The sequence below is a fragment of the Heterodontus francisci genome, chromosome 17, assembly GCF_036365525.1.
Source record: "Heterodontus francisci isolate sHetFra1 chromosome 17, sHetFra1.hap1, whole genome shotgun sequence".
NCBI classification, from domain to species: Eukaryota; Metazoa; Chordata; class Chondrichthyes; order Heterodontiformes; family Heterodontidae; genus Heterodontus; species Heterodontus francisci.
The window spans coordinates 62,713,378-62,740,858 of NC_090387.1; the positions used below are offsets into that span (position 1 = coordinate 62,713,378).

General features: G+C 41.7%; 1 protein-coding gene across 2 annotated transcripts in view; it reads left to right on the forward strand.

The window, feature by feature from the left end:
• Positions 1–27,481, forward strand: part of vrk3 (VRK serine/threonine kinase 3) — a 57,762-nt gene that overhangs the window by 13,976 nt on the left and 16,305 nt on the right. For both annotated transcript variants that reach the window (XM_068049510.1, XM_068049511.1), the window contains 9 exons: positions 3,024–3,166; positions 4,203–4,346; positions 5,024–5,173; positions 8,247–8,296; positions 8,393–8,459; positions 9,666–9,750; positions 20,025–20,127; positions 20,211–20,303; positions 23,314–23,446. In XM_068049510.1, the coding sequence (XP_067905611.1) occupies positions 3,025–3,166; positions 4,203–4,346; positions 5,024–5,173; positions 8,247–8,296; positions 8,393–8,459; positions 9,666–9,750; positions 20,025–20,127; positions 20,211–20,303; positions 23,314–23,446 (967 nt within the window). In that variant the 5' untranslated portion in view covers position 3,024. The remainder of the gene's footprint in view (positions 1–3,023; positions 3,167–4,202; positions 4,347–5,023; positions 5,174–8,246; positions 8,297–8,392; positions 8,460–9,665; positions 9,751–20,024; positions 20,128–20,210; positions 20,304–23,313; positions 23,447–27,481) is intronic.

Sequence of the window (27,481 nt, forward strand, 5' to 3'; positions counted from 1 at the left end):
AAGTCCTGTCTTAGTACATCTATTCCCACCATCAAAAGCTTCTTTAACACTCTTTCAGTGATCTCCAAACTCCTCTTTTGAACTCCATTTCCCTTCTATTCTGCAAACTGCCTTAAAACATTTTGTTAATGATGGTATCGATGGGCCCATTGTTCTGTTAGCTCTCCTTCATATCATTCTGTAGGTATCTGTAATGTAACAGATTAAAATGAACAATAGTTAACAAATCCATTTTAAACAAAATAATTGGTTATTTTCGATACTATATACAATTTTCAGATTATTTTTATTTATTCATTTAGAGATACAGCACTGAAACAGGCCCTTCGGCCCACCAAGTCTGTGCTGACCAAGAACCACCCATTTATACTAACCCTACAGTAATCCTATATTCGCTACCACCTACCTACACTAGGGGCAATTTATAATGGCTAATTTACCTATCACCTGCAAGCCTTTGGCTGTGGGAGGAAACCGGAGCACCCGGCGAAAACCCACGCGGCCACAGGGAGAACTTGCAAACTCCACACAGGCAGTACCCAGAATTGAACCCGGGTCCCTGGAGCTGTGAGGCTGCGGTGCTAACCACTGCACCACTATTTCTGTAGTTTAAAAATCCTAAGATTGAAAGACTGTATAAAGGACTGTACAAGAGGTTACTACAGCATTCCCTGAGGCCAAGTGACGCATGTTTTACATTTAGATTTGCTTTATCACAACTGGAGACTCCATTCTCTTTATGCCTTGCTAACTCAAATTTATTTAGCAGGCCTAGAAACATTTTGATAAGGGCTGATACCAAAACTGGATAAAGCTTTACAAAATGCAGATGTCTATGGAGTAGTGCAGCTAGGAACAGTGGGGTAAAACCATAGCCATAGTTTGGGAGATATCTCAAGGATTGAACTCACCTGACTAATGTGAGTATCTACTGCAGCGAAGCATGCTATTGGTCATGAGTATATATGTAGCATTTCATCTTTTAAGAAATCTTTTTGAGCGTTTGACTATGTTGGATTCATCCTTGCCAGATAGGCACAAGATTGTATCTTTTGCCTGCATTATTGCAAAAATCACATTCCTTACAGGAGTATTCTTTTTAGATGTCCCAATACTTTGTTTTGTTCAAAATTTGCTAGTGGAATTGGTTAGTGCCAATATTTTATTATTACTATCGAGGGTTGAGGCTGATTATAATGAACCGGGATTAAGGCGCTATCAAGCGGCACTTGCTCAGCAATAACCTGCTCACTGATGCTCAGTTTGGGGTCTGCCAGGCCCATTTAGCTCCTGACCTCATTACCCCCTTGGTCCAAACATGGACAAAAGAGCTGAACCCCAGAGGTGAGGTGAGACTGACTACCCTTGACATCAAGGCAGCACTTGAACAAGTATGGCATCAAGGAGCCCTAGCAAAACTGGAGTCAGTGGGAATCGGGGAAACTCTCCGTTGGTTGGAGTCTTACCTCGCACAAAGAAAGATGCTTATAGTTGATGGTCAATCATCTCAGTCCCAGGACATCACTGCAGGAGTTCCTTAGGCCCAACCATCTTCAGCTGCTTCATCAATGACCTTCCCTCCATCATAAGGTCAGAAGTGGGGATGTTCACTGATGAATGCACAATGTTCAGCACCACTCGCGACTCCTCAGATACTGAAGCAGTCCATGTCCATATACAACAAAACCTGGACAGCATTCAGGCTTGGGCTGGTAAGTGGCAAGTAACATTCGTACCACGGAGTGTCAAGCAATGACCATCTCAAACAAGAGAGAATCTAATCATCTCCCCTTGATATTCATTGGCATTACCATTGCTGAATTCCCCATTATCAACATCCTGCGGGGGTTACCATTGACCAGAAACTGAACTAGACCAGCTACCTAATGCTGTGGCTACTCAGACTGGGAATTCTGCGGCAAGTAACTCGCCTCCTGTCTCCCCAATGCCTATCCACCATCTGCAAGCCACGAGTCAGTAGTGTGATGGAATACTCTCCGCTTGCCTGAATGCATGCAGCTCCAACACCACTCGAGAAGCTCAACATCATGCAGGGCAAAGCAGCCCGCTTGATTGGCACCCCATCCACCGCCCTCAACATTCACTCCCTTCACCACCAATGCACGGTGGCAGCAGTGTACACCATCTATAAGATGCACTCCAGCACCTCACAAAAAGGTTCCTTTTGAAAGCACCTTCCAAACCCACGACCTCTACCACCTGGAAGGACAAGGGCAGTAGATGCATGGGAATGCCACACACCATCCTGACTTGGAACTATATTGCCGTTCCTTCACTGTCACTGGGTCAACAACCTGGAGCTCCCTTCCTAACAGTACTGTAGTTGTACCTACATCCCAAGGACTGCAGCGGTTCAAGAAGGCAGCTCACCACAACCTTCTCTAGGGCAATTAGGGATGGGCAATAAATGCTGGCCTAGCCAGTGATGCCCACATCCCACAAACTAATTTTTAAAAATTGTAGAGTGCAGATTTTGAACAAATTGTTTTCAGTATGAATGGCAGAATCAAAATGAATTATGTGGGATGAAGGATTAAGACTTGGATAAGTGAGAAATTGAATAAAATCAAAATGAAGATGAGGACTGTGCACAACCATTTGTTTGTGCATGGTGGGGGGTGGGGGAGGCAAAATTATACCCTAGGCCTAGAATTGCAGAACTTTATAATCAGTCCGTTATTGTCTATTGTGCCTGTGCTGGCTCTCTGAAGGCCTAACTGTTCTGTTTGTCCCCTGCCCTTTTCCTATCTCTTATTTAAAAAAATATTTTTTCAAGTATTCATCCACTTCCCTTTTAATGGCTGTTATGGTTTCCGTTTCTGGTAACTCATTTCATGTCTTCAGTGCTCTCCACAGTTTTTTAAATTAAAAACAATTCTGATAATCCTTGTCCCTTTTTTTTGAAGCTTTATTGAAATCTACTTTTGATGTGCATCTTACTGTTTCTGGTAATCCTGTCTAGGAAATGTGAATCTAATCTTCTGTTCCTTTTAATTTTTCAGGATGATCTTTAAATTTTGCCCAGACTGTGGTCAGAAGATAGAGGCTGCTTTCAACTTTTGTCCATCTTGTGGCTTCAAGATACCTAAAGAAGAGACTGAGGAAGAAGTGCAGCATGTTACTGCCCACTCCACAGCATCTCCATGTTTGTGTCTTACTGATTTTTTTTCCTCAGCCTCCCTTTGCTCGCCCATCTAAAGTCAGAGAGGATAATTAATTGGGATCAATGGGATCCTGAGTTTTAACCTGTGGGTTCCGAAGAAGGGTCACTGACCCGAAACGTTAACTCTGCTTCTCTTTCCACAGATGTTGCCAGACCTGCTGAGTGATTCCAGCATTTCTTGTTTTTGTTTTAACCTGTGGTTCAGTTTCCTATCGATCAATATTGATTTCACTGTGTCTGAAGGAAAACATCAATGAATATAACTTTTTAAATGTCTGTTTTCTGTAGTTTTTTTTTAAGGTTTCCACACTTGTCGTAGTTGGGATGGATTAAAGTGTGGCATTCGCTACAATTTGTCTACTTTGCTTATCCTGACAGCACAGCACTATCCTCATGCCCACTGCTGTCATCTCTTCCTTAAAAGCCTACTCTCAGATCCTCCATTATCTCTAACTATCCCTTTGTGACTTATCTGCAGCCTTTGACATAGTTGACCACTTCATCCTCCTCCATCGCTCCAATTATCAACCCAACTTTAACACATCCTTTCTTTTCTTAAGGTTCTCAAATGCTTCACCTCCTTGGTTCCATTCGAACCTCCTCTGCACACCTGCAGTGGTTTCTCCCATTCCCCTCACAGTCACCTGCATTATGCCCAAGGTTCCATATTTGACACCCCACCCACCCTTGATGTTGCACACACGTATGTCATTGGCTTCCATTTGTATAGTGACAACACCTGTCTGTCATCACCCTGTAATCCATAATAATTGCTGCACAGCCCAGCTGCCTGTTAATTTCATGAATGATCCAGACTGCAGCAAGTTTTTTTTAAAATCTTGTGATCAAGTTTTAGTGACAAGCTGTTCTGCAAGTTGAGCTATGTTGCAATTGGAAGTTTGAACACTCAACTACTTGAGCTGCTTGATTGTTAAAGGTTTAAAGTTGCAGTGTTAAAGATCACTAGGTACACTGTGGTCTAGTCTTTAAAATGCTTGAATTTTCATTGTCATTTCAGCTCAGACTGTGCCCAATGCAGAGGCATCCAAAACAAAGCACACCCCTGTGAAAATAATCTACCCCAAAAGGGAGATAGTTTCCCCAAAGAGAAAACGAGAAACTGAAACGGGCGTTCAAAGTTCTCCCACAAGAGTATCACCAGGTAAGTTCCCACCATGGAAGAGATGAGATCAAATGGTTGTATCAAATAAAGTGGCTGATTCTGTATAGGACAGAGTTTTAGAAGCTATTTGATTAACTCGGATTAAACGGCAAACTTTATTTGCTTGCTGCTCTTTTTCGTGCCAGCTTTACATGCGATAGAAAGACTTCTAGCCAATGACAGAGCAAGGCATTTTCGTGTCACAACTTGTGACATAAAATAAGCATTTAAAAAGATGACTTAACTCTGTATGGATGGTTGGGTTTCTGCTATGTTGAATGTCCTTCACAAAACATCATTCCATTTTTAATATGGCTATAGGACTATTGGAAAATTAATTTCTAATTAAGCACAGATGTTGCATGCACGGAATACTTGACAAAATGACTTACAGAACCTTGTTTTTTTTTGGTCTGATGCATTTTGGTAGATTTGCAAGCTATGAAGATTTTACCAAACATAAACTAATTTTTTCAAACTGTACCAGAGGACAGCAACTTTAGAGTGCTTTGTGTTTTTCTACATCTTCATTTGGAAACAGTTGAGATTTCTGGAAGTACATCTGAATGGTGCCATTATGTACTTTTTTTTCGAAAGGATAAAACTGCTCTGAAATCTGACTATTTTGTTAAAAATAACCGACACAGGGCTGAATGAATTTTGTTCCTTTTTTTAAGCTTCGAGAAATTCCAAAGGAAAACGCCAGAAATGCAGTCCATTGGAAGCAATTCCAGAGAACACAATCCTGACTGATCATAACGATAAAAAATGGAAACTTGTCCAGCTTCTCTCTCAGAATGAAACTGAATGTGGATTGCTCTACTCGGGTACCTTCACCACATATTTGCAGACTAAGATACATTTAGCTAGAATAATTGGAATTTATTCTAAATAGCAGTTGAACTGTATGCATTTTGGTCATTATCACTTTGCTGTTTATGGGAGCTTGCTATATGCAGATTGGCTGCTGCGTTTCCTACATTACAATACTTCAAAAAGTACTTCATTGGTTGTAAAGTGCTTTGAGACATCCAGTGGTCACTAAAAGCGCTGCATAAATACAAATGTCTTTTTTAAACTTCATCGCACGTTGAAACAGTTGTATCAAAGCCAGGTGCTTTCAATTTTTGAAACTGATTACTTTAAAGTATTTTTTCAAATTATTTAGCTCCTATAAAATATTTTTATGTGGATTTTATATTTCTAGGTTAAAGATTTCTCTAAAATTCTTGACAAATGTGCAAGGATATTTCCAAGGCTTTTCTGGCACTTAATACTAAAATTATGGTTACTTGAACATCCGTTTACTATAAGGTGTCTTTTTGCAATGTCTGATTAAATGTTCATTTGGTGGTCTAAAAAGAAATCAGCCGAAAGTGCATCTAATTTATAATTCAAATTCAGCTGTGATCTAGGATTGTACTGCTATTTTTTTTCTAAAGCAGTAAAAGCTTGCCTGAAGTAACAGCAAATGTTAAATATACCCAACAGAATAACAAGCCTGCAGCATTTGAAAATCGGTTGGCAAGAGTGACCTTTTGACTTGGTTGAGTTTACTCGTTAAATATATAGATTGTAAATGTCACTGATCAACTGACATCAATGGGAGACTTCACGCCTTTCTTTTAAACCCTGCAGTGGGAGGAGCTTTGATCTGTAGAAACATGAAAAATTAAAATTACAGTTTGTTTTTATTCATTCACAAATGTGGCCAGCATTTATTGCCCAATCCTAATTGCTTTTTGAGAAGGTGGTGGTGTGCTGATTTCTTGAACAGCTGCAGTTCATGTGGTCTAGACATTCTCAGATTCTGTTTTTTAGGGCATCCCAGGAATTTGACCCAGCGAAGGAACGGCGATATATTTCCAGTCAGGATAGTGTGTGACTTGGAGGGTAACTTGGAGATGGTGATATTCCCATGCATCTGCTGCCGTTGTCCTTGCAGATGGTAGAGGGCTTGTGTTTGGGAACTGCTATCAAAGAAGCCTTGGCAAGTTTCTGCCATGCATCTTGTAGATAGTACACACTGCAGCCACATTGTGCGGATCGTGGAGAAAATAAATGTTTTAAGGTGCTGGATGGGATGTTAATCAAGCAGGCTGCTTCGTCCTGGATGATGTTGTGGTGTTGGAACTGCACTCATCGAGGCAAGTGAATAGTATTCCATCGCATTCCTGCCTTGTGCCCTGTTGATGGTGGAAAGGCTCACTGTCACTCGCTGCAGAATACCCAGCTTCTGGACTGCCCTTGTAGTCATAGTCTTTATGTGGCTGATCCAGTTACCAGTTAATTTTCTGGTCATTGGAGGCCCCCAAGTGATTATGAAGGATTCAACAGTGGTAATGATGGAATGCCAAAGAGAGATGGTTGGATTCCTTCTTGTTGGAGATGATCATTTGCCCGTTACTTATGTGGCACGAATGTTGTCCAGGTCTTGCTCCATGCAAGCACGGACTGCTTCAGTATCTGAGGAGTTGCGAATTGTACTGTACACTGTGCAATCATCAGCAAACATCCCCACTTCTGATCTTATGTTGGAGGGAAGGTCATTGACGAAGCAGCTGAAGATGAATGGGCCTAGGACACTGCCTTGAGGAACTCTAGCAGCAATGTCCTGGGGCTGAGCTTATAGGCCTCCAGCAACCACAACCATCTTTCTTTGTGCTAGGTATGGTTCCAGCCAGTGGAGTGTTTTCCCCCTGATTCCCATTGACTTCAGTTTTGCTAGGATTTCATTATGGCACACTTGGTAAGATGTTGCCTTGATTTCAAAGACAGTCACTTTGAGCTCACCTCTCGAATTCAGCTCTTTTGTCCATGTTTGGATCAAGGGTTTAATGAGGTCAGGAGCCAAGTAGTTCCAAACTGAGCTACTGCTTATTGCTGAGTAGGTGACATTTTATTGTACTGTCAATAACACCATCCTTCACTTTGCTGGTGATTGAGAGTAGGCTGATGGGGCAGTAATTGGCCAGATTGGATTTGCCCTGCTTTTTGTGGACAGGATGTACCTGGGTAATTTTCTGCTTTGTCGGGTCAATGCCAGTAGCTGTACTGGAACTTTCTCAAGCCTAAAGCTACCGTCTTTGGCCCCTGCCACAATCTCCGTTTAGAAGCCACCAATTCCATACCCTTGCCACTGGCTGAGGCTGAACCAGACTGTTCACAATCGAGGTGTCCTATTTGATCCCATGCTGAGATTCAGATTCCATATTCTCTCCATCACCAAGGCCACCTACTTCCACCTCCATAATATTACCCATATATGCCCCTGCCTCAGCCCATCTGCTGTTCTCATCCAAGCTTTTCTTTAAAACTCCAACCTCAGCTATTCTAATGTTTTCTTGGCCAGCCTCTCATCTGCCACCCTCCATTAACGTCAGCTCATCCAAGCTCTACTGCCGGTGTCCTGTTCACCTATCACCTAAGTTGGCTGCAAGTCTAGTGAAGCCTCGAGTTTAAAATTCTTTACTTTGTTTTCAACTCCCGTCATACCTTGCTCCTCTCTGCCTCTGTGATTTCCTCCAGCCTTACTCTTCCTCCAATTCTGGCTTCTTGTGCATCCCCAATATCCTTCACATCTTCATAGGCAGTTGTGCCCTCAGTTACCTGAGCTCTGGGAATTCCCTCCCTAAACTTCTCTACCTTTCAATCTGTTTAAGACATTCCTCAAAACCTACCTCTTTGACCAAGCTTGTGGTCATCTTTTGACTTGATGTCAAATTTTGTCTAGTAATGCACCTATGAAATGCCTTGGAATGTTTAACTATGTTAAAAATGCTATACAATTGCCAGCTGTTGAAGTTTCGATATTCTCCTGATTGGATTGAAAGACAGACTTGTTGCTGCTAAAAGTAATTATTATTTTGATTAATCATTGAAAGTGTTTTACTGTTCCAGCACAACCAGGGGCTGGCCCTTCGCAACAATGCAAGTACGTTGTTAAAGTGGTAAGTTGTAATCTGTTTGAGCTTCCAAATTTGACATTTGTAATGCGGTTTACATTTATTGTATACTGATGGTACTGTGCATATAAATGTTTTCAGGATGCGAAGGATGGTAGAATTTTCAATGAACAGAATTTTCTCCAGCGTGCTGCAAAGCAAAATAAAGGTAAACAGCATTTATAGGTAATGTCAATTTTTTTTAAAAAAAGGTTTGGTAGAGTCCAGGATTAGTAGTAAATTACACAAAGATCAAAAAGAATGGAATGAATAGACATAGATGAGCCTTTTCCCATTCTTTAAACTATGTATAATTTACTCCACCATGGACTCTACTCTCTATTAAGCTCCTAAATGCTCCCAATTCTCCCCCTCCTCCAACAGTAATTGAGCAAAACTTCAAACTGTTTATCCATCCTCCCATCTCCTTGATGCAACCTTGACCCTCTAAAGATTTATATTCCCCTGTCTGGCTCCACTAGCTTGGAAGTCGTCATTTCATTTTATGGGAGATTCGATCACGTCAGTCTGTATCTATTCTTTAATCTTCAATCTCCAATCTCATTCGTACTAAATAACTGCTTATCAGAGGTCTGTTCTATGTATCCAATACTTATGGGGAAAACAAATCATCTAATTTAGAGGATTGTTCACTTTGAACCTTAGTCCTAGGGTACTTAAAGACCAAGTTAACTAAGAATTTATTCTCAGTCAGTAACCAGCAGGAGATCAGTTTCATGCAATCTTGGTTTGTTAATTACAAAACAAGAACTGCTGTAGTTGTAAAGTTTTTCAACTGGACAGAAATGTGTAGAGTATGTGATCAGTTTTTTACAATTATGAGGTGTAGTTTATCCCTACATGGAATACCCACTGTTGAAGTGTCACAGATGATGCCAAACATCTGCCTCACTGCAGCAAGTATCCCATTTAAGAACAGAACTGTTCTAAGACAGGTATGTTGGTCCATAATTCCAGTTGCCACAACTTCAAAATTGGTGCACAATTCATTTTTGTTGAATGGATTGGTCAAGAAAGCTTGCATGTGAACTTTTCACATTATGGAAGTGATCCAAACACAGCATAGTTTACACTGTTGTGCAGTTGTTGATTTGAAAATAATTGTGCTTAATGCTTTGTGAAAAAATTGTGAAACATTTAAATTCATCTGCCTGGTAGAACTACAGCAGTTCAAGAAACCTACATACTTTAAAAGTAACCAAGTAATTTAGTCTGTTAATAGCAGATGCAATATAATAGAATACATTGTAAATGATTTCAGTATACATTCTCCATTTGAAAACCCCACTGGTGTTTTGTTAACCTTCAGTTCTGTTCATGGTAGTGATATGTGTTTTGATTTTTATTTTGTCAGTTGACAAATGGATGAAATCTCATATGATGGCATTTCTGGGAATTCCAACATGCATTGGCTTTGGATTCCATGAAAATACTTACAGGTTAGTGCGCTAATATTTGGCACTGAAAGAAAAGCATGCCTGTAACTTGTTTGTCTTTAACTGATGGCCTCGAAGAACCAATCTAATTAGTAAAACATTTTTTCAACTGAAAATCTGGTAGTTATAAAGAAATGTGATTAGAATCCTCTTATTTTCTTCTGTTTCTGTTAACTTGTTAACAGGTAGTAATGATTAGAGGAATTACTGACCTTGACTTATGAGAACTGAATTATTCGCAGAGACATCAACTCACGAATGCTTTATTAACTGTGCACGGTATTATAATTCAGCTGCTTCACACTGTTCAGGTTAATACTGATGATGCCTTCAGTACTCCTTGTTCAAGAATTAAGTCAACATTAATACAGATGGGGAAGAATGTGAGTCTTAATCTTTTGCAGCTGTTAGATTGCTGATGATGAGAATTTGCAGAAAACTAGCTAATTTTATAACATTGCCTTAGAACTTGAAAAAAATATAGCTTTTAACTTAGGCACAGCAAAATAAATCAATACAGGAGTATGGTTAAAAACTTATTGAACGATCACAGGCATTTAGGGACAATAATGAAAGTTAAAGGTCTTGAAATTTAGCTTGGACTAGGCAAGGAGCAGAATATGTTCATAGTACTCCATCATATGGCCAAATAAAATTATTAAGGGAACCACATAAGAGGATTGGAATTCTCGGTTGTGGCTAAAGTGAATGTGGCCAGTTAGCTTAGTTAAGTTGCCGTCTGAAAGCTGTAAGTTGGACTTAATTGATTTTAGGGTGCAATTATATTGCTGTCTTTGCATCAAAAATAATTGTGGGTGTACATTGTAACAAATATGTCAATGTAACTGCAGATTCTGATCCTGATCTGACGAACAGATTAGAAAAGGTCACGTGAGGCCACCTCTGCTTTGGCTTAGTATACTATGTAGTATGCTTCAGTGCCATGTGAAACCAAATTTTAAAGCACACTCAGTTCATTTGACCTCCTGGGCATCTATTGCAGAGTCTTTTTAATGTTATGAAGTGGGGGCTCCCTTCCTGTGTTCTCAAGACATTTAAATATTCACTAAGCTCACTGACTCCTACAGCTACCTTGACTACACTTCCTTATGCCCAACTTTTTGTATGGACTCTTATTCCATTCTCCAGTTTCTCTATCTCCATCGCATCTGTTCTGATGCAATCTTTCATACCGGCGTTTCCGCTACCTAAGGATTCCCCTCTTCCCCCACCCCACAACTACCCCCCAACCATGGTTGACCTTGTCTGTTCCATTTCCCATATTGCTTTCACCTTTTCCACCCTCACCCCCAGCCCCCAGAGATAAGAGAGGGTTCCCCTTCGTCTTCGCCTTCCACCCCACCAGTCTCCACACTCAACAGATCATCTTCGCCACCCCCAGTGTGATACCACTGCCAAAAAGATTTTCTCCTCCTCTCCCCTTTCAGCCTTCTGAAGGCACTGTACCCTCTGCAACACCCTGGTCCATTCCTCAGTCGTTCACAGCACCTTCCCATGCAAGCACAGGAGATGCAGCACCTGTTCTTTTACCCTTCTCACTGTCCAAGGCTCCAAACAGTCATTCTAGGTGAAACAACAATTTACTTGTAATTCTTTCACTGTAATATACACAATTCGCTGTTCACTATGCGATCTGTACATTGGGGAAACCAAGTGCAGATCGGGTGATTGCTTTGAAGAACATCTCCATTCAGTTCAGAAGCATGATCTCAAACTTCTGTCCACTTGTCATTTTAATTCTCTACTTCACTCCCACTCTGACCTTTCTGTCCTCTGCCTCTTACATTATTTCAATGAAGCTTGATGTATGCTCGAGGAATAACACCTCATCTTTCAACTATGCATTTTACATCCTTCTGAGCTCAATATTGAGTTCAACAATTACAGCTCATAAACTCTGCCCCCACCCCCCATATTTTTGCACAGCAGCTGTTGGTGATGATTTTGCTTTACATTTACACCTTCTCGAGACACATCATGCATTCCTTTACTTGTCAGATTCCCACCTTTTTTTTTGGTTTTCAGTGTCGGCTGTTTAATTATTTAATCTTTCCTGCCTTCCACCAATCACGGATCTTCCTGTATGTTCTCCCCTGCCCTCCCTTCTCTGCCTACCTAAAAGCTATTACATCTCTAAGCACTCCCAATTCTAGTGAAAGTTCCTCAACCTGAAATGTTGACGCTTGTCTCTTTCTCCACTGATGCTGCCAGACTTGCTGAGTATTTCCACAATTTTCTATTCTTTTAAAAAAAATATATATATATATATACTGGCTGGGAGATGAGCTTTGTGCTTATTGCTCGCAGTACTTTGCACTGTACAGCTTCCAATCTCAGACTCGTTAAATAAAATAATTGCAGAGATGGAGAATTTTTATGTAACAGGTACAAGCTAGAAAAGATCTAGGTTCAGTCTGTATTCTGTGCTGGGTTATCTGATCTCGACAAGGGCAGTGGTGAGAGTACTGCATTTGTTTTCTTGTTCCTAGTGGGGTAACTAGGGGAAGAGGGAAAAAGGCAAGCTGCTAGGGTTTTCGTTAGATAACTAACTAGTTATTCCCATATGTCATAGAGGTAGGAATGATCAGTTGAAATGTTTACCATCCATTTCAACAATAGAATAGTCTGCTGACACAGCCTTTCTGGGCTTATTTGTGAAGAATGGTGACTTGGGTGAGATGCTGAGGATACCTACTGCTGCCTGTGGATCCATATGCCAGTATGAATTCAAAACTGTTTGTTTTATAAAATCATTGAATTATAGTGTTTGAATGCAGGTTCTCCACTGCAAGTTTTGTTTTTCCCCCACACAGAGTGCAATATTTGAACCATATTTCTGTGGGGCATTGCTGAACAAAGTTTGGGTGCTTCTTGTAGAGGAGAGACATAATCATCTTGTTATTTGTCCTTGGGATGTGAGCGTTGCTGGCAAGGCCAGCATTTATTGCCCATCCCTAATTGCCCTTGAGAAGGTGGTGATAAGCTGCTGCCTTGAACTACTGCAGTCCATGTGATGTAGGTACACCCACTGTGCTGTTGGGGAGGGAGGTCCAGGATTTTAACCTAGCAACGGTGAAGGAATGATGCAAGTCAGGATGGTGTGTGGCTTGGAAGGCAACTTGCAGGTGATGGTGTTCCCATGCATCTTCTGCCCTTGTCCTTCTAGGTGGTAGGAGTCATGGGTTTGGAATGTGCTGTCGACGGAGCTTTGGTGAGTTGCTACAGTGTATCTTGTAGATGGTACGCGCTGGTGCCACTGTGCGCCAATGGTGGAGGGAATGAATGTTGAAGGTGGTGGATGGGGTGCCGATTAAGTGGGCTGCTTTTCTTGGATGGTGTCGAGCTTCTTGTGTATTGTTGGAGCTCCAGGCAACCATCTTCCTTTTGAGCAAGGTGTGACTCCAACTCATGGAGAGTTTTCTTCCTGATTCCCATTGAGTTGAGTTTAATTTTGCGAGGGCTCCTTGATGCCACAGTCAGTCAAATGCTGCCTTGATGTCAAGGGCAGTCACTGTCACCTCACATCTGGAATTCCGCTCTTGTCTTTATCTGGACCAAGGCTGTAATGAGGTCTGGAGCCGAGTGGAGCTGGTGGAACCCAAACTGAGCATCTATGAGCAGGTTATTGCTGAGTAAGTGCCTCTTCATAACACTGTTGACATTACCTTCCATCACGTTTCTGATAATTGAAAGTAAACTAATGGGCCAGTAATTGGCTGAATTGGATTTGTTTGTTTTTGTGGACAGGACTTGCTTGAGCAATTTTCCACATTGTCACTGTCATATATTTGAGTTCTGTATGCTGCCACCATATTGAGTCTACCAGAGAGGTTCTTAGACTGTAGTATTTAAACATCGAACACATTAAACATTTAAACACAAAAAGCAGGACAAATACGACCTGGCCAATTACTGCCCTATCAGTTTACTCCCAGCATCAGCAAAGTTATGGAAGAGGTCTTTGGTAATGCTATCAAGTGGCACTTGCTCAGCTATAACCTGCTCACTGATGCTCAGTTTGGGTTCTGCAGGGCCACTCAGCTCCTGACTTCATTACAGCCTTGCTCCAAACATGGACAAAAGAGCTGAACTCCAGAGGTGAGAGTGACTGCCCTTGACATCGAGGCAGCATTTGACTAAGTATGGCATCAAGGAGGCCTAGCAAAACTGGAATCAATGGGAATCTGGGGAAAACTCTCTGCTGGTTGGAGTCATACCTAGCACAAAGGAAGATGGCTGTGGTTGTTGGAGGTCAAATCTCAGTCCCAGGCCATTACTGCAGGAGTTCCTCAGGGTAGTGTCCTAGGCCCAACAGCTGCTTCATCAATGACCTTCCCTCCATCATAAGGTCAGAAATGGGGATGTTCACTGATGATTGCACAATGTTAAGCACCATTTGTGACTCCTCAGGTACTGAAGCAGCCTGTGTCCAAATGCAGCAAGACTTGGACAACATCCAGGATTGGGCTGATAAGTGACGAGTAACATTCGTGCCACACAAGTGCCAGACAATGACTATCTCAAACAAGAGAGAATCAAGCCAGCTCCCCTTGACGTTCAATGGAATCACTACCGCTGAACCCTGCACTATCAACATTCTGGGGTTATCATTTACCAGAAACTGAACAGGACCAGCCACATAATGCTGTGGCTACAAGAGCAGGTCAGAGACTGGGAATTCTGCAGCAAGTGGCTCACCACCTGACTCCTCAAAGCCTGTCCATCTACAAAGCACAAGTGTGGAGTGTAATGGAATCCTGTCCACTTGCCTGGATGGGTGCAGCTGCAACAACACTGAAGACGCTCGACACCATCCAGGACAAAGCAGCCCGTCCACCACCGACAAACAGTGGCAGCAGTGTGTACCATCTACAAAATGCACTGCAGCAACTCACCAAGGCTCCTTCAACTGCACCTTGCAAACCCGTGACCTCTACCACCTAGAAGGACAAGGGCAGTAGATGCATGGGAACACCATCACCAGCAAGTTCCCCTCTAAGTCACACATCATCTTGACTTGGAACTATATCACTATTCCTTCACTGTTGCTGGGTCAAAATCCTGGAACTCCCTTCCTATTAGCACTGTTCGTATACCTACACCACAAGGACTGCAGCAGTTCAAGAAGGTAGCACACCACCACCTTCTCAAGGACAATAAATGCTGGTCTTGCCAGTGACACCCACATCCCCTGAACGAGTAAAAAAATATATACACTTCACACTAGCCTGTGTGTCTCCTTCAAAAGTCACATTGAATCTGTTCTCGAGTCTCTCCTGCATGATCTCTTAACATCATCATGGTGGGCGGTATTCTTTACGCGCTCTCAAGATTAACCCTTTCATATCCTTTATACTACATATTCCCCCAATTCTTTATCCCAACATATGCTTACATACATTCACTTTTTTTTATTTACGTGCTACCCATCTTTTCCCCCCCCCCCAACACCAAGTCTCTGACTTCATTGATTCAACCTGTCAGGAGGCTTCACAACTCTCCCTGATCATCTTGTCATCAGATGTGGAAGATTGGTAATCTTTCTCTGATCTCCTTTGTCTAGACTTGAACGGCCTTTTTTGAGGTTTGTAGTATTTGGTGCTTTTTGAATTACCGATTCAACATCTGAGTCATCTAACTGTATGACTGATGTCTTTGCTGTAAAGCAATAAGATTCCTCCTATTTCTCTATAGTACGTTCTTTAATTCATGGTATATAAGATTACTGTTGATTCTCATCTTTCTGGAGAATTACTCCTTCCCTATTTTGGTCTTGTTTTTGTATATTCAGTTATAGTAATGGGTCTGTTTGTTTCAATGCAACTTTTCTTTGGCTTATACTCTCTGATCCTTTTTAATCCTGGAAATAATTTCTTGGGACTCTGTTGTGGCCAACCTTGCTCGCAGTTTTGGCATTCTTCATCTTGCCTCTGCGCCTGACAAATTTGTTGGACTTGCTTCTTCCCAGGTTCTCTGTCCGTGTAGCACTCCTGCAGGAACTTGCTGCATTTCTGTTTCTTGATCTGGTAGTCTTTGAGCAGCATGGCAGGCTGCGATATGTTGTGCGGGTTCTTTCTGCGTTGGGCGGGTTCTCTGGCAGAGTCCGGACTCTCTCTGCAGGGGTCAGTGGGGGGGAGGTGGCGGGGTGCTATCCCTCTGTCCTGGCTCCTGGATTCTTGTTTTAACTTCAACTTTCTCTACAAGGTCAGTACAAGCTCTTCTGCTTAGGAGTGAGAACTCTTGATTTCTTGGGACATACAGTGTTTCTAGTATCTGCTTCTTGTACTGAAGTGTTGCCTTTAACTTCCCCTTTACTTCAAGTTCACCCCCTCCTGGGCCATGTAACTGCGTTTCTGTCGGCTGCAGAAAGTGTGTGGAAAGTCATGGCTCATTGTCTGATGAGACTGTTACAGTTGTTACGGTGTCAAGTTTGAAGTCAGCGATATGTCTGTTGACATATACATCTGCTGACCAAAATGCTTGATTTGGATCATTAATCTCACCAAGAAAATATTTTTATCTGCTGCAAGAGATTGTTTGTTTAACTTCGTTAACCTCTCTATTCTTAAATACTTTTCCTTTAGAGCTTGAGGTAGTCGAGATTTAATTTTGGCACATTTTACTGAAATGGCCCATTTTTCTGCAGTAAAAGCATTCTGCTCTATTGGCGGGACATTTTTCGTGCACCTATGGAACATTTAGCGCCACATCGCTGGAGGGGGTTTAATGGCGTCTTTCACTTCCCTCTCCCCCACCACTCGTACCTTTTTTTTTTTTTTTGGAGCCTCTTTTTCAGCCCTTTCACCTTGCAGGTTTGGTCTGCTGTTCTTTCAGTGCAATGGTCACTCCTACAGTACTGACATGGACAGATACATCATGATAAATAAATTAGTGAAGGCGAGGACATGTGGGCTTTTCCCCTTTTGGTTCTCTTTTTTCAGTATAGCTGGCCTAGTCTGGCAGATATGTCCTCCAGGTCTCAGCCAGCTCCATCAGTAGTGATGCTACCAAGCCACTCTTGATGGATATTGAAGGCCCCATCCAGAGTACATTCTGTGCTCTTGCTGCCCCCTGTACTTCTTCCAAGTGGTGTTCAAAATGGGGGAGTACCAATTCATTAGCTGAGAGGGTGATAGCTGGTAATCAGCAGGAGGTTTCCTTACCCTTGTTTGACCTCATGCCATGCGACTTTACTGGGTCCAGAGTCAATGTTGAGGACTCTCAGGACATGCCCAGGGACAGTGATGGAAGGGTCTGAGACATTGTAAAGTATGATTTGGTGAGTATGACTATGTCAGGCTGTTGCTTGGGAGAGCTGTCCTACAGGCTACTCAATTTCGGCACAATTCCCAGATGTTAACGAGGAGGATTTTGCAGGGTCAACTTGACAGGGTGTGCCTTTGCTATTCCCGGTGCCTAGGTCGATCCTGGATGATCTGTTCAGTTTTTTTTTTATTCTTCAACTTTTCTGTGCGTGGTTTGCTCGTCCATTTCAGAGGGCGGTTCAGAGTCAACCACATTGCTGAGGTCTGGAGTGGCATGTAGGCCAGACCAGATAAAGACGGCAGATTTCCTCCACAAAGGACTTTAGTGAGCCAGATGGGTTTTTAATGACAATCTAGTCAGTTCATGATCATTGTTAATGAGACTAGCATTTTATTCCAAGTTTATGTATTCATTGAATTTAAATTCGATCAGCTGCCATGGTGGGATATGAACTCATGTCTCTGGACCATTCGTATGGGCCTATGGATTACCGGTCCAGTAACATTACTACTGTTGCCATCCCTCTGTCTCAAGCCTATTTCCTTCTGCAGCCTCCCTGCCATGTTATAAAAATTCCACAGACTCCTGTAACACAAGTTTTTTTTTCTGTATAAGAATGTTATACAATTAAGCATATATATATTTTTGTTTTAATTACTTAATCTGAAACTTGTTGCTGGCACTGAGCATCAATGTTGTCAAGACGTGGAGGTATCTTTGACAAACACATGGATAATGTCATGCTCATTGTTCATCCTGGCTTAGTTAAGCCTAAGTTGGCAGACTCACTAAGGTTGGTGGAATTCTGCTTAAGTTAATAGACTATCACTGAGATTAGCAGTTTGTCTCTGAGTTTGGTCAAGTGGCACCTGAAGCTGATAAAGTGGTAATAAGACTGATGATGTTCACAGCCAAACTAGCTCGCACTTCTCGTCTGTTACTAACAAGCCAAGTGGAGCATGCCTGCTGAAACTGGATGGGGTTTCCTTGACAACAGGGTGGACCATGAGCCTCTGGGGCTGCAGTTCCTCACGTCCTGTGCAGGATCGGAGACTAAAGTGAGACTGTGCTGGTGTTGATTGATGACTTGGGGCTGGAAGCCCCTGGATACTGTGACCTTGGGTGATCCACATTAAGTTGACTTCAAATTGTCTGTGCAGTGGAAATGGGGAACCACTAGCAGATCCCTTTAAAACCTTCTCGCAGACCCCCAGTTGCGAACCACTGGTCTGGAGTACTGTTACATAAGAACAGAGTAGGTCATTTGTCCCCTCAAGACTGTTCTGCCATTCTGTTTGATCATGATCCATACTTCATCTCCATTTACCCATCTTTATAAAGTGTACCTCTCAACAACATGCATTTACATCGGACTTTTCATGTGGAAAAGATCCCAAAGTGATTCATAGAAACGTAATCAAATAATGGATGCTGAGCCAAAGGAGGAGATATTAGGAATGGTGACCAGAACCTTGGTCCAAGAGGTGGGTTTTAAGGAAGTGCTGACGATGCTGCTTTAACATCTCACACTGAAGAATGCCTGCAGAGTCTCATCGACAGGTTTGCGTCTGCCTGCAATGAATTTGGCCTAACCATCAGCCTCAAGAAAACGAACATCATGGGGCAGGATGTCAGAAATGCTCCATCCATCAATATTGGCGACCACGCTCTGGAAGTGGTTCAAGAGTTCACCTACCTAGGCTCAACTATCACCAGTAACCTGTCTCTAGATGCAGAAATCAACAAGCGCATGGGTAAGGCTTCCACTGCTATGTCCAGACTGGCCAAGAGAGTGTGGGAAAATGGCGCACTGACACGGAACACAAAAGTCCGAGTGTATCAGGCCTGTGTCCTCAGTACCTTGCTCTACGGCAGCGAGGCCTGGACAACGTATGCCAGCCAAGAGCGACGTCTCAATTCATTCCATCTTCGCTGCCTTCGGAGAATACTTGGCATCAGGTGGCAGGACTATATCTCCAACACAGAAGTCCTTGAAGCGGCCAACACCCCCAGCTTATACACACTACTGAGTCGGCGGCGCTTGAGATGGCTTGGCCATGTGAGCCGCATGGAAGATGGCAGGATCCCCAAAGACACATTGTACAGCGAGCTCGCCACTGGTATCAGACCCACCGGCCGTCCATGTCTCCGTTATAAAGACGTCTGCAAACGTGACATGAAATCCTGTGACATTGATCACAAGTCGTGGGAGTCAGTTGCCAGCATTCGCCAGAGCTGGCGGGCAGCCATAAAGACAGGGCTAAATTGTGGCGAGTCGAAGAGACTTAGTAGTTGGCAGGAAAAAAGACAGAGGCGCAAGGGGAGAGCCAACTGTGCAACAGCCCCAACAAACAAATTTCTCTGCAGCACCTGTGGAAGAGCCCGTCACTCCAGAATTGGCCTTTATAGCCACTCCAGGCACTGCTTCACAAACCACTGACCACCTCCAGGCGCGTATCCATTGTCTCTCGAGATAAGGAGGCCCAAAAGAAAAGTAGATATCTAAAGAACAGTGTGTTGGCAGGCACTTACAAGCAGGTCTCCAGCCTGTTCTCTTGCCGGGGCAAATGCTGGGTGCAGTGGGAGAGTCAGATGCAGGAGAAAAATAATTAAAGGAATGGTTGTGTGTGTTGTGCTAAAGCAGAAGTAACTTTGATAGGTTATTGGATGCTTTGTTTTACATGAAGAGGCTGTGGCAATGTAAATAAATCTACATTTAAGGAAAATTGTCACAAAACCTTTTTACTGTATGTACAAACTCATTTTGAAGGAGAAACACCATTTGATCTGTTAACTTCTATTTCCTTACCATCTAACATATGGCAATGTGTTAACTTCTGCAGAGCATATGAAGTCTATTATGTCTTTATGATCCTTCATTAACTTTGAATATTTTCAAAAATATGTCTAAGATGCGATATACATATTACTGTTTTATCAGGCTTATCATCTGGATGTTAACCTAAACTGTTTAATATGGATTTTTATAGATTTCTAGTATTCCCAAACTTGGGTAACAGTCTGCATTCAATTCTTGAGAAAACTAGGAAACCATTGTCTGAGAAAGCAGTACTTCAGCTATCTTATAGAATGGTGAGTGTTTGTAAAAACATATATTCTTAGTTTGGCTTCAGTGTTGTACATTTTAACTAATATAAACTTCCTGTCTTCATCAGATTGATGTGCTTGAGTACATTCATACAAATGAATATGTACATGCTGACATCAAGGCAGAAAATATATATGTGAATCCAAATGATCTAGAACAGGTAGGAAACATTTGTCCATACAGAACAATTAAACTTTTACGAAAGACAAGCTGAGCACCTGTCTTTTTTGTGATGTCCTATCAATAATTAGTGGCAGGATTGTTCAATGGGTTTGCAGCATTGTGTAGCTGAGCCATTCAAAACAGGGATGCTTTAGGTTATGCGGAGATAGCAGATCTCAGCCATTTCAAAGTGTATCAGAACGCCTGGGTTAGAACTGGAAAAGTTGCTAATGGTACTCTTTGCTGCTTTCTGTTGGAGCTGTGTGTGTGTATGTTGGTTGAGGGCACAGTTCGACTTTTGTTGCAATGCTTACCGCAATTGCACATTCTACTTGTGCTCCCTGCTGAGGCTTGCACAAGTAATGGTTGCTCTGATGAGAAGAATCTCAAATACCTTGGATCCATCAGAGCTGTTTGTTTGGATCTGAGATGATGTTGATCTGCAGACCATTCTGCCCATGGGCTGGAGGAGATTGAACCCTCTTCAGCAAAATAATTTCTCCAGACCAGACAAGGCACAAGCAAAAACAACTTATCTTGGTGCTACCAGCAATGATACTTTGCATAAAGTGAACTCGTGGCTTCAGTGAATGATCCATTTCTGATCGATGAGACAAAATATCCACCTCTACAAAAGCAATAGAGAAGCGTTTAATACGGGGACAATTATTCTACCTTGTTAATTGGCAGTCAAGCTGATGATCAATGATCAGAAAATAGTGCAATTGGTGAAGACAAACAAAAAATATTCATATACAATTACCTGGAAAATGATCCGGTAACAGCAATGTCATTAATTGTACACCACCAGGAGATACCAAACATTCTGTCGGCGCCAGAATAAATCCATATTTACAAATTATGGACAACAAAAAATAGGAAATGCAGGTGGAACTTTTTTTTTACCAAAAGGACATGGTAAGTCTATGGAACAGTTTGCTGACCTGGGTGGTGGAACAAGAAATGGCACTGGGATTCAAGAAGGAACTAGAGAGGTCGTGTCAGCAAATGGGATCCAGGATTATTAGAAATGCACTAAGGGAAAATGTGGGCAGGTGAGCTAGATGGACCAACAGTCGTCTTCTGTCTGAAACAGTTACTGTGGTCTGCTGTAACAGAGGACAGTTGGGTCAATAATAGGCCAAGTACCTGGATAAGCAAACTGAGAAGTATCTTACAAACCCACACAAAAGATCAAAATCCTAAAAAAAAACTTGATTTCTAAAATATTTATACCTTGTTCTTACCCAGATGTCTCAAAATACCCTAATTGAACTCAATAACTTCCTACCAAAATCTGAGCTGGCATTTTTTCTATCAAACACAAGGACAGAGGACTGTCTCACTTAGAAATTCAGATTCCACTGCGATAACTGAAGAAAATTGAGTCCTCAACAGTTCAGAAGACGCAATAATAAAACCATGGTTCCTTTGTGGGAGGGGGAAAAAAGCAACAATGAAAACATAAAACTGAAAAGCCTGAGCAAAGCAAATCATTGAAGAACACCCGGAAACATTCAAGACAATTGGTAAGCACATCACAATTTCGTGAAATCAAGAAAGTTTGATTGTTGACCTGATGGTTAGAAAGAGCTAGTCAATGGAAAGGCCAGACTGGATTCAGAAAACAAGTGCAGAATCAATAAATAAAGATGTGGAATTGCAGAAATGAGAAACACTTGAATGTCAAGGGATTAAGCTAGTGTATTTCCAAAATGACAAGATGTTGAAAGCTGCCCAAGGTTTCAGAATGGCAAGAAACAAGCTCATTTCGCCAGAGCTCTTTGTACCCTACTCAAAGCATATTGCAAAATTCCAGTAACTGGCAAAAACACAAGAATCAAGAGGTACAATAAAATCCAAACAGCTTCAAAGACAAAATATGGATGAATTTCCTATACAGAGCCTCGGATAATAGCAGAAGATTGCTCTGTTTAACCCAGACATAATTTTCTTGAAAGGAGGCAAAGTGGCAGTAGTTGATATGCTAAGATAACAATCAAGCCCTGGGGGAAAAAAATACATGGTCTGAAAAGAAATATAATTATCTCAGGAATGAGATCAAAGATATGACCGGAGGAAGTCAAATTCTTCAGATTTGTTATTGGTGTCAGAGGTAAATGGTTTGGAAAAGAGCCTCTCATTTCTTAACATTGCACGCTATAAATCATTCAAACCTTAAGACTGGCAATACAACTGATACTTTTTTGGAACATAATAAATATTAGTCAATACGTAAATGCTAACCCTTAATACTCTACATTAACATTGTTTATTGTATGCTATGGCTGTAGCTTATGTTTTAAATACGTGCTGAATAAACCAACAAACTCATGTCAAATAGTTACTTGAGTAATAACAAGTAACTAATACCAGCCAGCTATGCAACATCCAGTGGTTGCTGTTAATATGAGGCGATTCCAACATCATGCCCCCTTCTCGATTGTGAGAATTTGTTGAGTTTGACCTTATGGGTGAGCCACATAAAACTCAAAATAAACACTCACTTGATGGAGCTAAGTTCTAGCATGTACTCAAATATTGGATGGCGATTTATGGAGCTGTACACCAGCAAAAAAAAAATTTCTTCAGGGGTGGAGAGTAAATTGGAAAGAAACATACAAATAACAATTTTGTATAACTCCTTTTTTCAACCGAGTTGGGTGACAATCACCATCACACAATTATCAAAAAAGCCCCCACATATTACTTCCAGTAGATTTTTTAAATAAAATAAAGTCACACAAGTTAAATAAACAATAGTTTTTTTTTTATTGATTTGAGATATTACAGCATCTAGCAGCTTTAGTATAGTCACAAATGTATTGTTATCTCTCAATCTGGTGGCATCAGGCTCTTGTGACAGTATTTTTTATATATCATACTCCGTCAGTGATCTGAGTTTGAATCTGCCCTTAATGTTTTGTTTGACAAGTATTTTAAACAGCATTTAGATCAGTTACATCTGGATCTACTACAGCAGAAATGATCATGAATTTTCTTTTCAGGTGTACTTGGCAGGTTACTACTTTGCATTCAGGTACTGCCCTGATGGTAAGCATGTTGAATACAGAGAAGGCAGCAGAACCCCACATGAAGGCACTGTGGAGTTGATCAGTGTAGATATACACAAAGGAGCTGGTAAGAATTTGTATGTATTGAGCCGTGTGTGTCCTTCAACTTTAACTGCAGTCCTTCTTGCTCTAATAGACATTGAAGATTGCATAAACTACAGAAAAAAAAAGTAGCCTTGGTGTTGCCCAATATTTTTTCTGTAAAGGATTCCTAAATCCTGATTCCCAAGAACCTCTGTACAAAAGGGACTCATTTGGATAACTTGGTTAAATATATAATGTAACAAAAACATCACAGCTGTTTTCCAAGGGTAGGGATGTCTCTAAATTGTCTCACTGCTTGTCTGACATCCATTACTGGATGAGCGGAAATTTTCTGCAAATAAATATTGGGAAGACCAAAGCTCTTTGGTCCCTGCTGCAAACTCTGGCCCTAGCCACAGACAGCATCTCTCTTGGTAACTGTCCCTGAGGCTGAGTCAGACTATTCACAACCTTGGCGTCATATTTGACCCCAAGATGAGCTTCTGACCATGTATCCATGTTGTCACTATGACCATGTATTTCCACTCCTGTAATGTCGCCTGATTCCTCCCCTGCCTCGGCTCATCTGCTGTAATTCTCAGTCGTGCCGTTGTTAGCTCTAGACTTGATTATTTCAATGTACTTCTGGCCGGCTTCCCATTTTCTACCCTCCATAAACTTGAGGTCATCCAAAACCCTGCTGCCCATGTCCTAGCCCCATTCACCTATCACCTCTGTGCTTGCTGACCTACATTGGCTCCCAGTTAAGAAATGCCTTGATTTTAAAATTATTATCCTTGTTTTCAAATCCCTCCATGACCTTGTCCCTTCCTATTTCTATAATCTCCTCCAGCCCTGCAACCCTCTGACATATCTGTGCTCTTCGAATTCTTGCCTCTTGAACATCCCCAATTTTAATCACTGCACCATTGGTGGCCGTGCCTTCAGCTGCCATGGCCCTGAGCTCTGGAATTCCCTCTGTACTTTTTTTTTTTTTACCTCCTTTTTAAAGCACTCCTTTAAAACATACCTCTGATGAAGATTTTGGTTATCTGTCCTATATCTCCTTATGTGACTTGGTATCAAATTATGTTTGGTAATGTGTCTGTGAAATGCTTTTGGACGTTTTGCTATGTTAAAGACACTATATGAATACAAGTTGTTGCTGGTTGTACCCAGTGCTCTTATTCCTAATCACACTCCCAGATGCACCTGTAGGAAAGTGGGTGTGTGGGTTTTCAGGTGAAGTTCAGGGTCAAATTTAATTGTGTTGACCACCATGATTGAATAGTCTGCCAGTGCCTACTGTCCAGTTCAGTGCTGAAGTGCAGTCAATTAGGCAAGTTTCCAGAGATCCATTGGACACAGGAAATCATCTTGTAGAATGAGTTGTCCCAGTCAGGAGTAGAGAGAAGGGAAGAGGGCTGGGGGTGGCACCAGGAAACCCTAAAGCAAAGGTCAGAATTTGAATGTGTTCTGCTAAATATTACATTTGTCTTGCCCAAAGAAAAACCTGGAAACTTTTTTTTTACTCTTATTGTATAATATTGTTCACACAGAGGTTTTTAGTAAACCAGTCTTAAAATCACTGGTTGAGTCATTACGGCACAAAAGGAGGCCATTCAGTCCATAAAGTCATTACGGCGTAGGAGGCTGCCATTCAGCCCATCGAGTCCATGTCTGTTCTCGCTAGTCAATCAGATCCATCCCTGTAGCCCTGCAAGTTTATTTCCGTCAAGTGCCCGTCCAATTTCCTTTCGAAATCATTTGATCGTCTCTGCTTCCAACACCTTCGTAGGCAGCGAGTTCCAGTCATTAGCACTTGCTGCATAAAAAAATTCTCCTCTCAATTGTTCCCTAGTCTTTGTACCATTAGCGACTGAGAACAGCTTTTCTTTGTCTACCTTATCTAAAACTGTCATAATCTTGTGCACCTCTATCAAAACTCCTCTCAATCTCCTTTGCTCCACGGAGAACAACCCCAGCTTCTCCAACCTACCCTTGTAGCTAAAATCTCTCATCCTACACACATACACATGTGTAGACTAGAGTCCTGACAGTGATCATTTTATATTTTTTATATAAATACTGTATATTTTATAATAATTCACTCAGGACCTTCCTGGTCTCTGCATCTCAGCTGCTCACTGGATAAACTTGCAGCAAGTATTTCAACCTGAAAAAGTGAAAAACTAATTCGGAATTGGAAGGTAGGTAAAATGAACATTCCGGTGGTTGAGTCAGGCGCAGGAAAAAATGGAAGGACTTGGGCTGGGTTGGGCTCGGGTCCGATGTGGTTCTATCGGGTTTGGGTGGGGGGGTTTTTTTCAGACCCGAGCAGGCCTTTACTCAATACTCCTATTTATGAAGCCCAAGATCCTATGCTTTGCTTTGCTAACTATTCTCTCAATATGTCCTGCCACCTTCAAAGATTGATGCACATGAAACTCCAGGTCCCTCTGTCCCTGTACACTCTTCAGAACTGTGCCATTTAGTTTGTATTGCCTCTCCCTATCCCTTCTGCCAAAATGCATCACCTCACACTTCTCTGTATTAAATTCCATCTGCCACTTGTCTGCCCATTCTGCTAGCATTTCTATGTCCTGTTGCAGGCGAATGGTATTCTCCTCACTGTCTGCCACACCTCTAAATTTGGTATTCTTGGTAAATTTTAAAATTTACCTCTATATTCCAATACCCAAGTCGTTTATGGTCCTAGCATAGAACGTTGGAGAACATCACTATAACATTCTCCAGTCTGAAAAACAACCATTTACCACAATTTTTAAAAATTCATACATTTCATGGGATGTGGGCATCGCTGGCAAGGACAGCATTTGTTGCCCATCCCTGATTGCCCTTGACAACTGAATTCAAAGGGCAAGCATCAGCCACATTGCTGTGCGTCTGGAGTCTCATGTAATCCAAACCAGGTAAGGATGTCAGATTTCCTTCCCTAAAGGACATTAATGAACGAGATTTTTTTTTTAATGACCATCGATGCTAGTTTCATGGTCACCATTACTGAGAATAGCTTTTAATTCCAGATTTTTAAAATGAATTAATTGAATTTAAACTCCACCTGCTGCCATGGTGGGATTCAAATCCACATCCCCAGAGTATTAGCTGGGGTTTCTAGATTGCTAGTCCAGAAACAATACCACTACACTGTTTTCTGATCTTAAGCCAATTTTTTATCCGAGCTGATACTGCCCCTCCTATTCCAGGAGCCTCAATTTTGTTAACCAGTCTTTACTGTGGTCCTTTTAAGTGCGCTCATAAAAAAACATAGACAACATCCATTGCTTTCCCTTCATCAACCTTCTCTGTTACTTCATCAAAAAATTCAATTAGATTAGTCCAGCATGATATGCCTTTTACAAATCCGTGCTGGCTATCCTTAATTAACTCTAACCTCTCTAAGTGCTTGACGTTAAACTGACACCTGTAATTCTTAGGAATTTCCTTACACTCTTTATTGAATAAGGGTGTCACATTTGCCACTCTCCAATCCTCTGGCTTTCCCCCATATCTAGGCAAGATTTGAAGATTATGGCAAGCCCGTCCCCTATCTTTATTCCCACTTCCTTTAGCCACCTGGGATACAAGCACCAGGTGACTTATCCACTAAGCATAACCAGCCTTTCCAGTATATCCTTTCTATCAATTTTCATCCCATCCATTACCTCTACCATCTCCATTTCTACTGATATTTTGTCAGCATCCTCTTATTAAACACCAGTACAAAGTACTCATTTATATTCTATCCTTGCCCTGCACCTCCTAAATACATATACCCCCTTTGTCCCTAATCAGCTCCACTCCACCTGTAGCTACCCGCTTACCATTTACATGCCATAGAACATTTTTGGGTTCCCTTTTATGTTAACTGCCATTCTGTTCTCATATTCTTTGCCAGTGTTATTTTTCTCTTCTATTCCACTCTTACTGTATTTGGCCTGATTCTCACTTGAAGAATTCACCTGACATGCATCATAAACCCTTTTTTTTGTTTGTTTTTGTTCTACCTCCCTCGTCATCCAAGGATCCCTGGCTTTTGTTCCTTTACCTTTCGCCC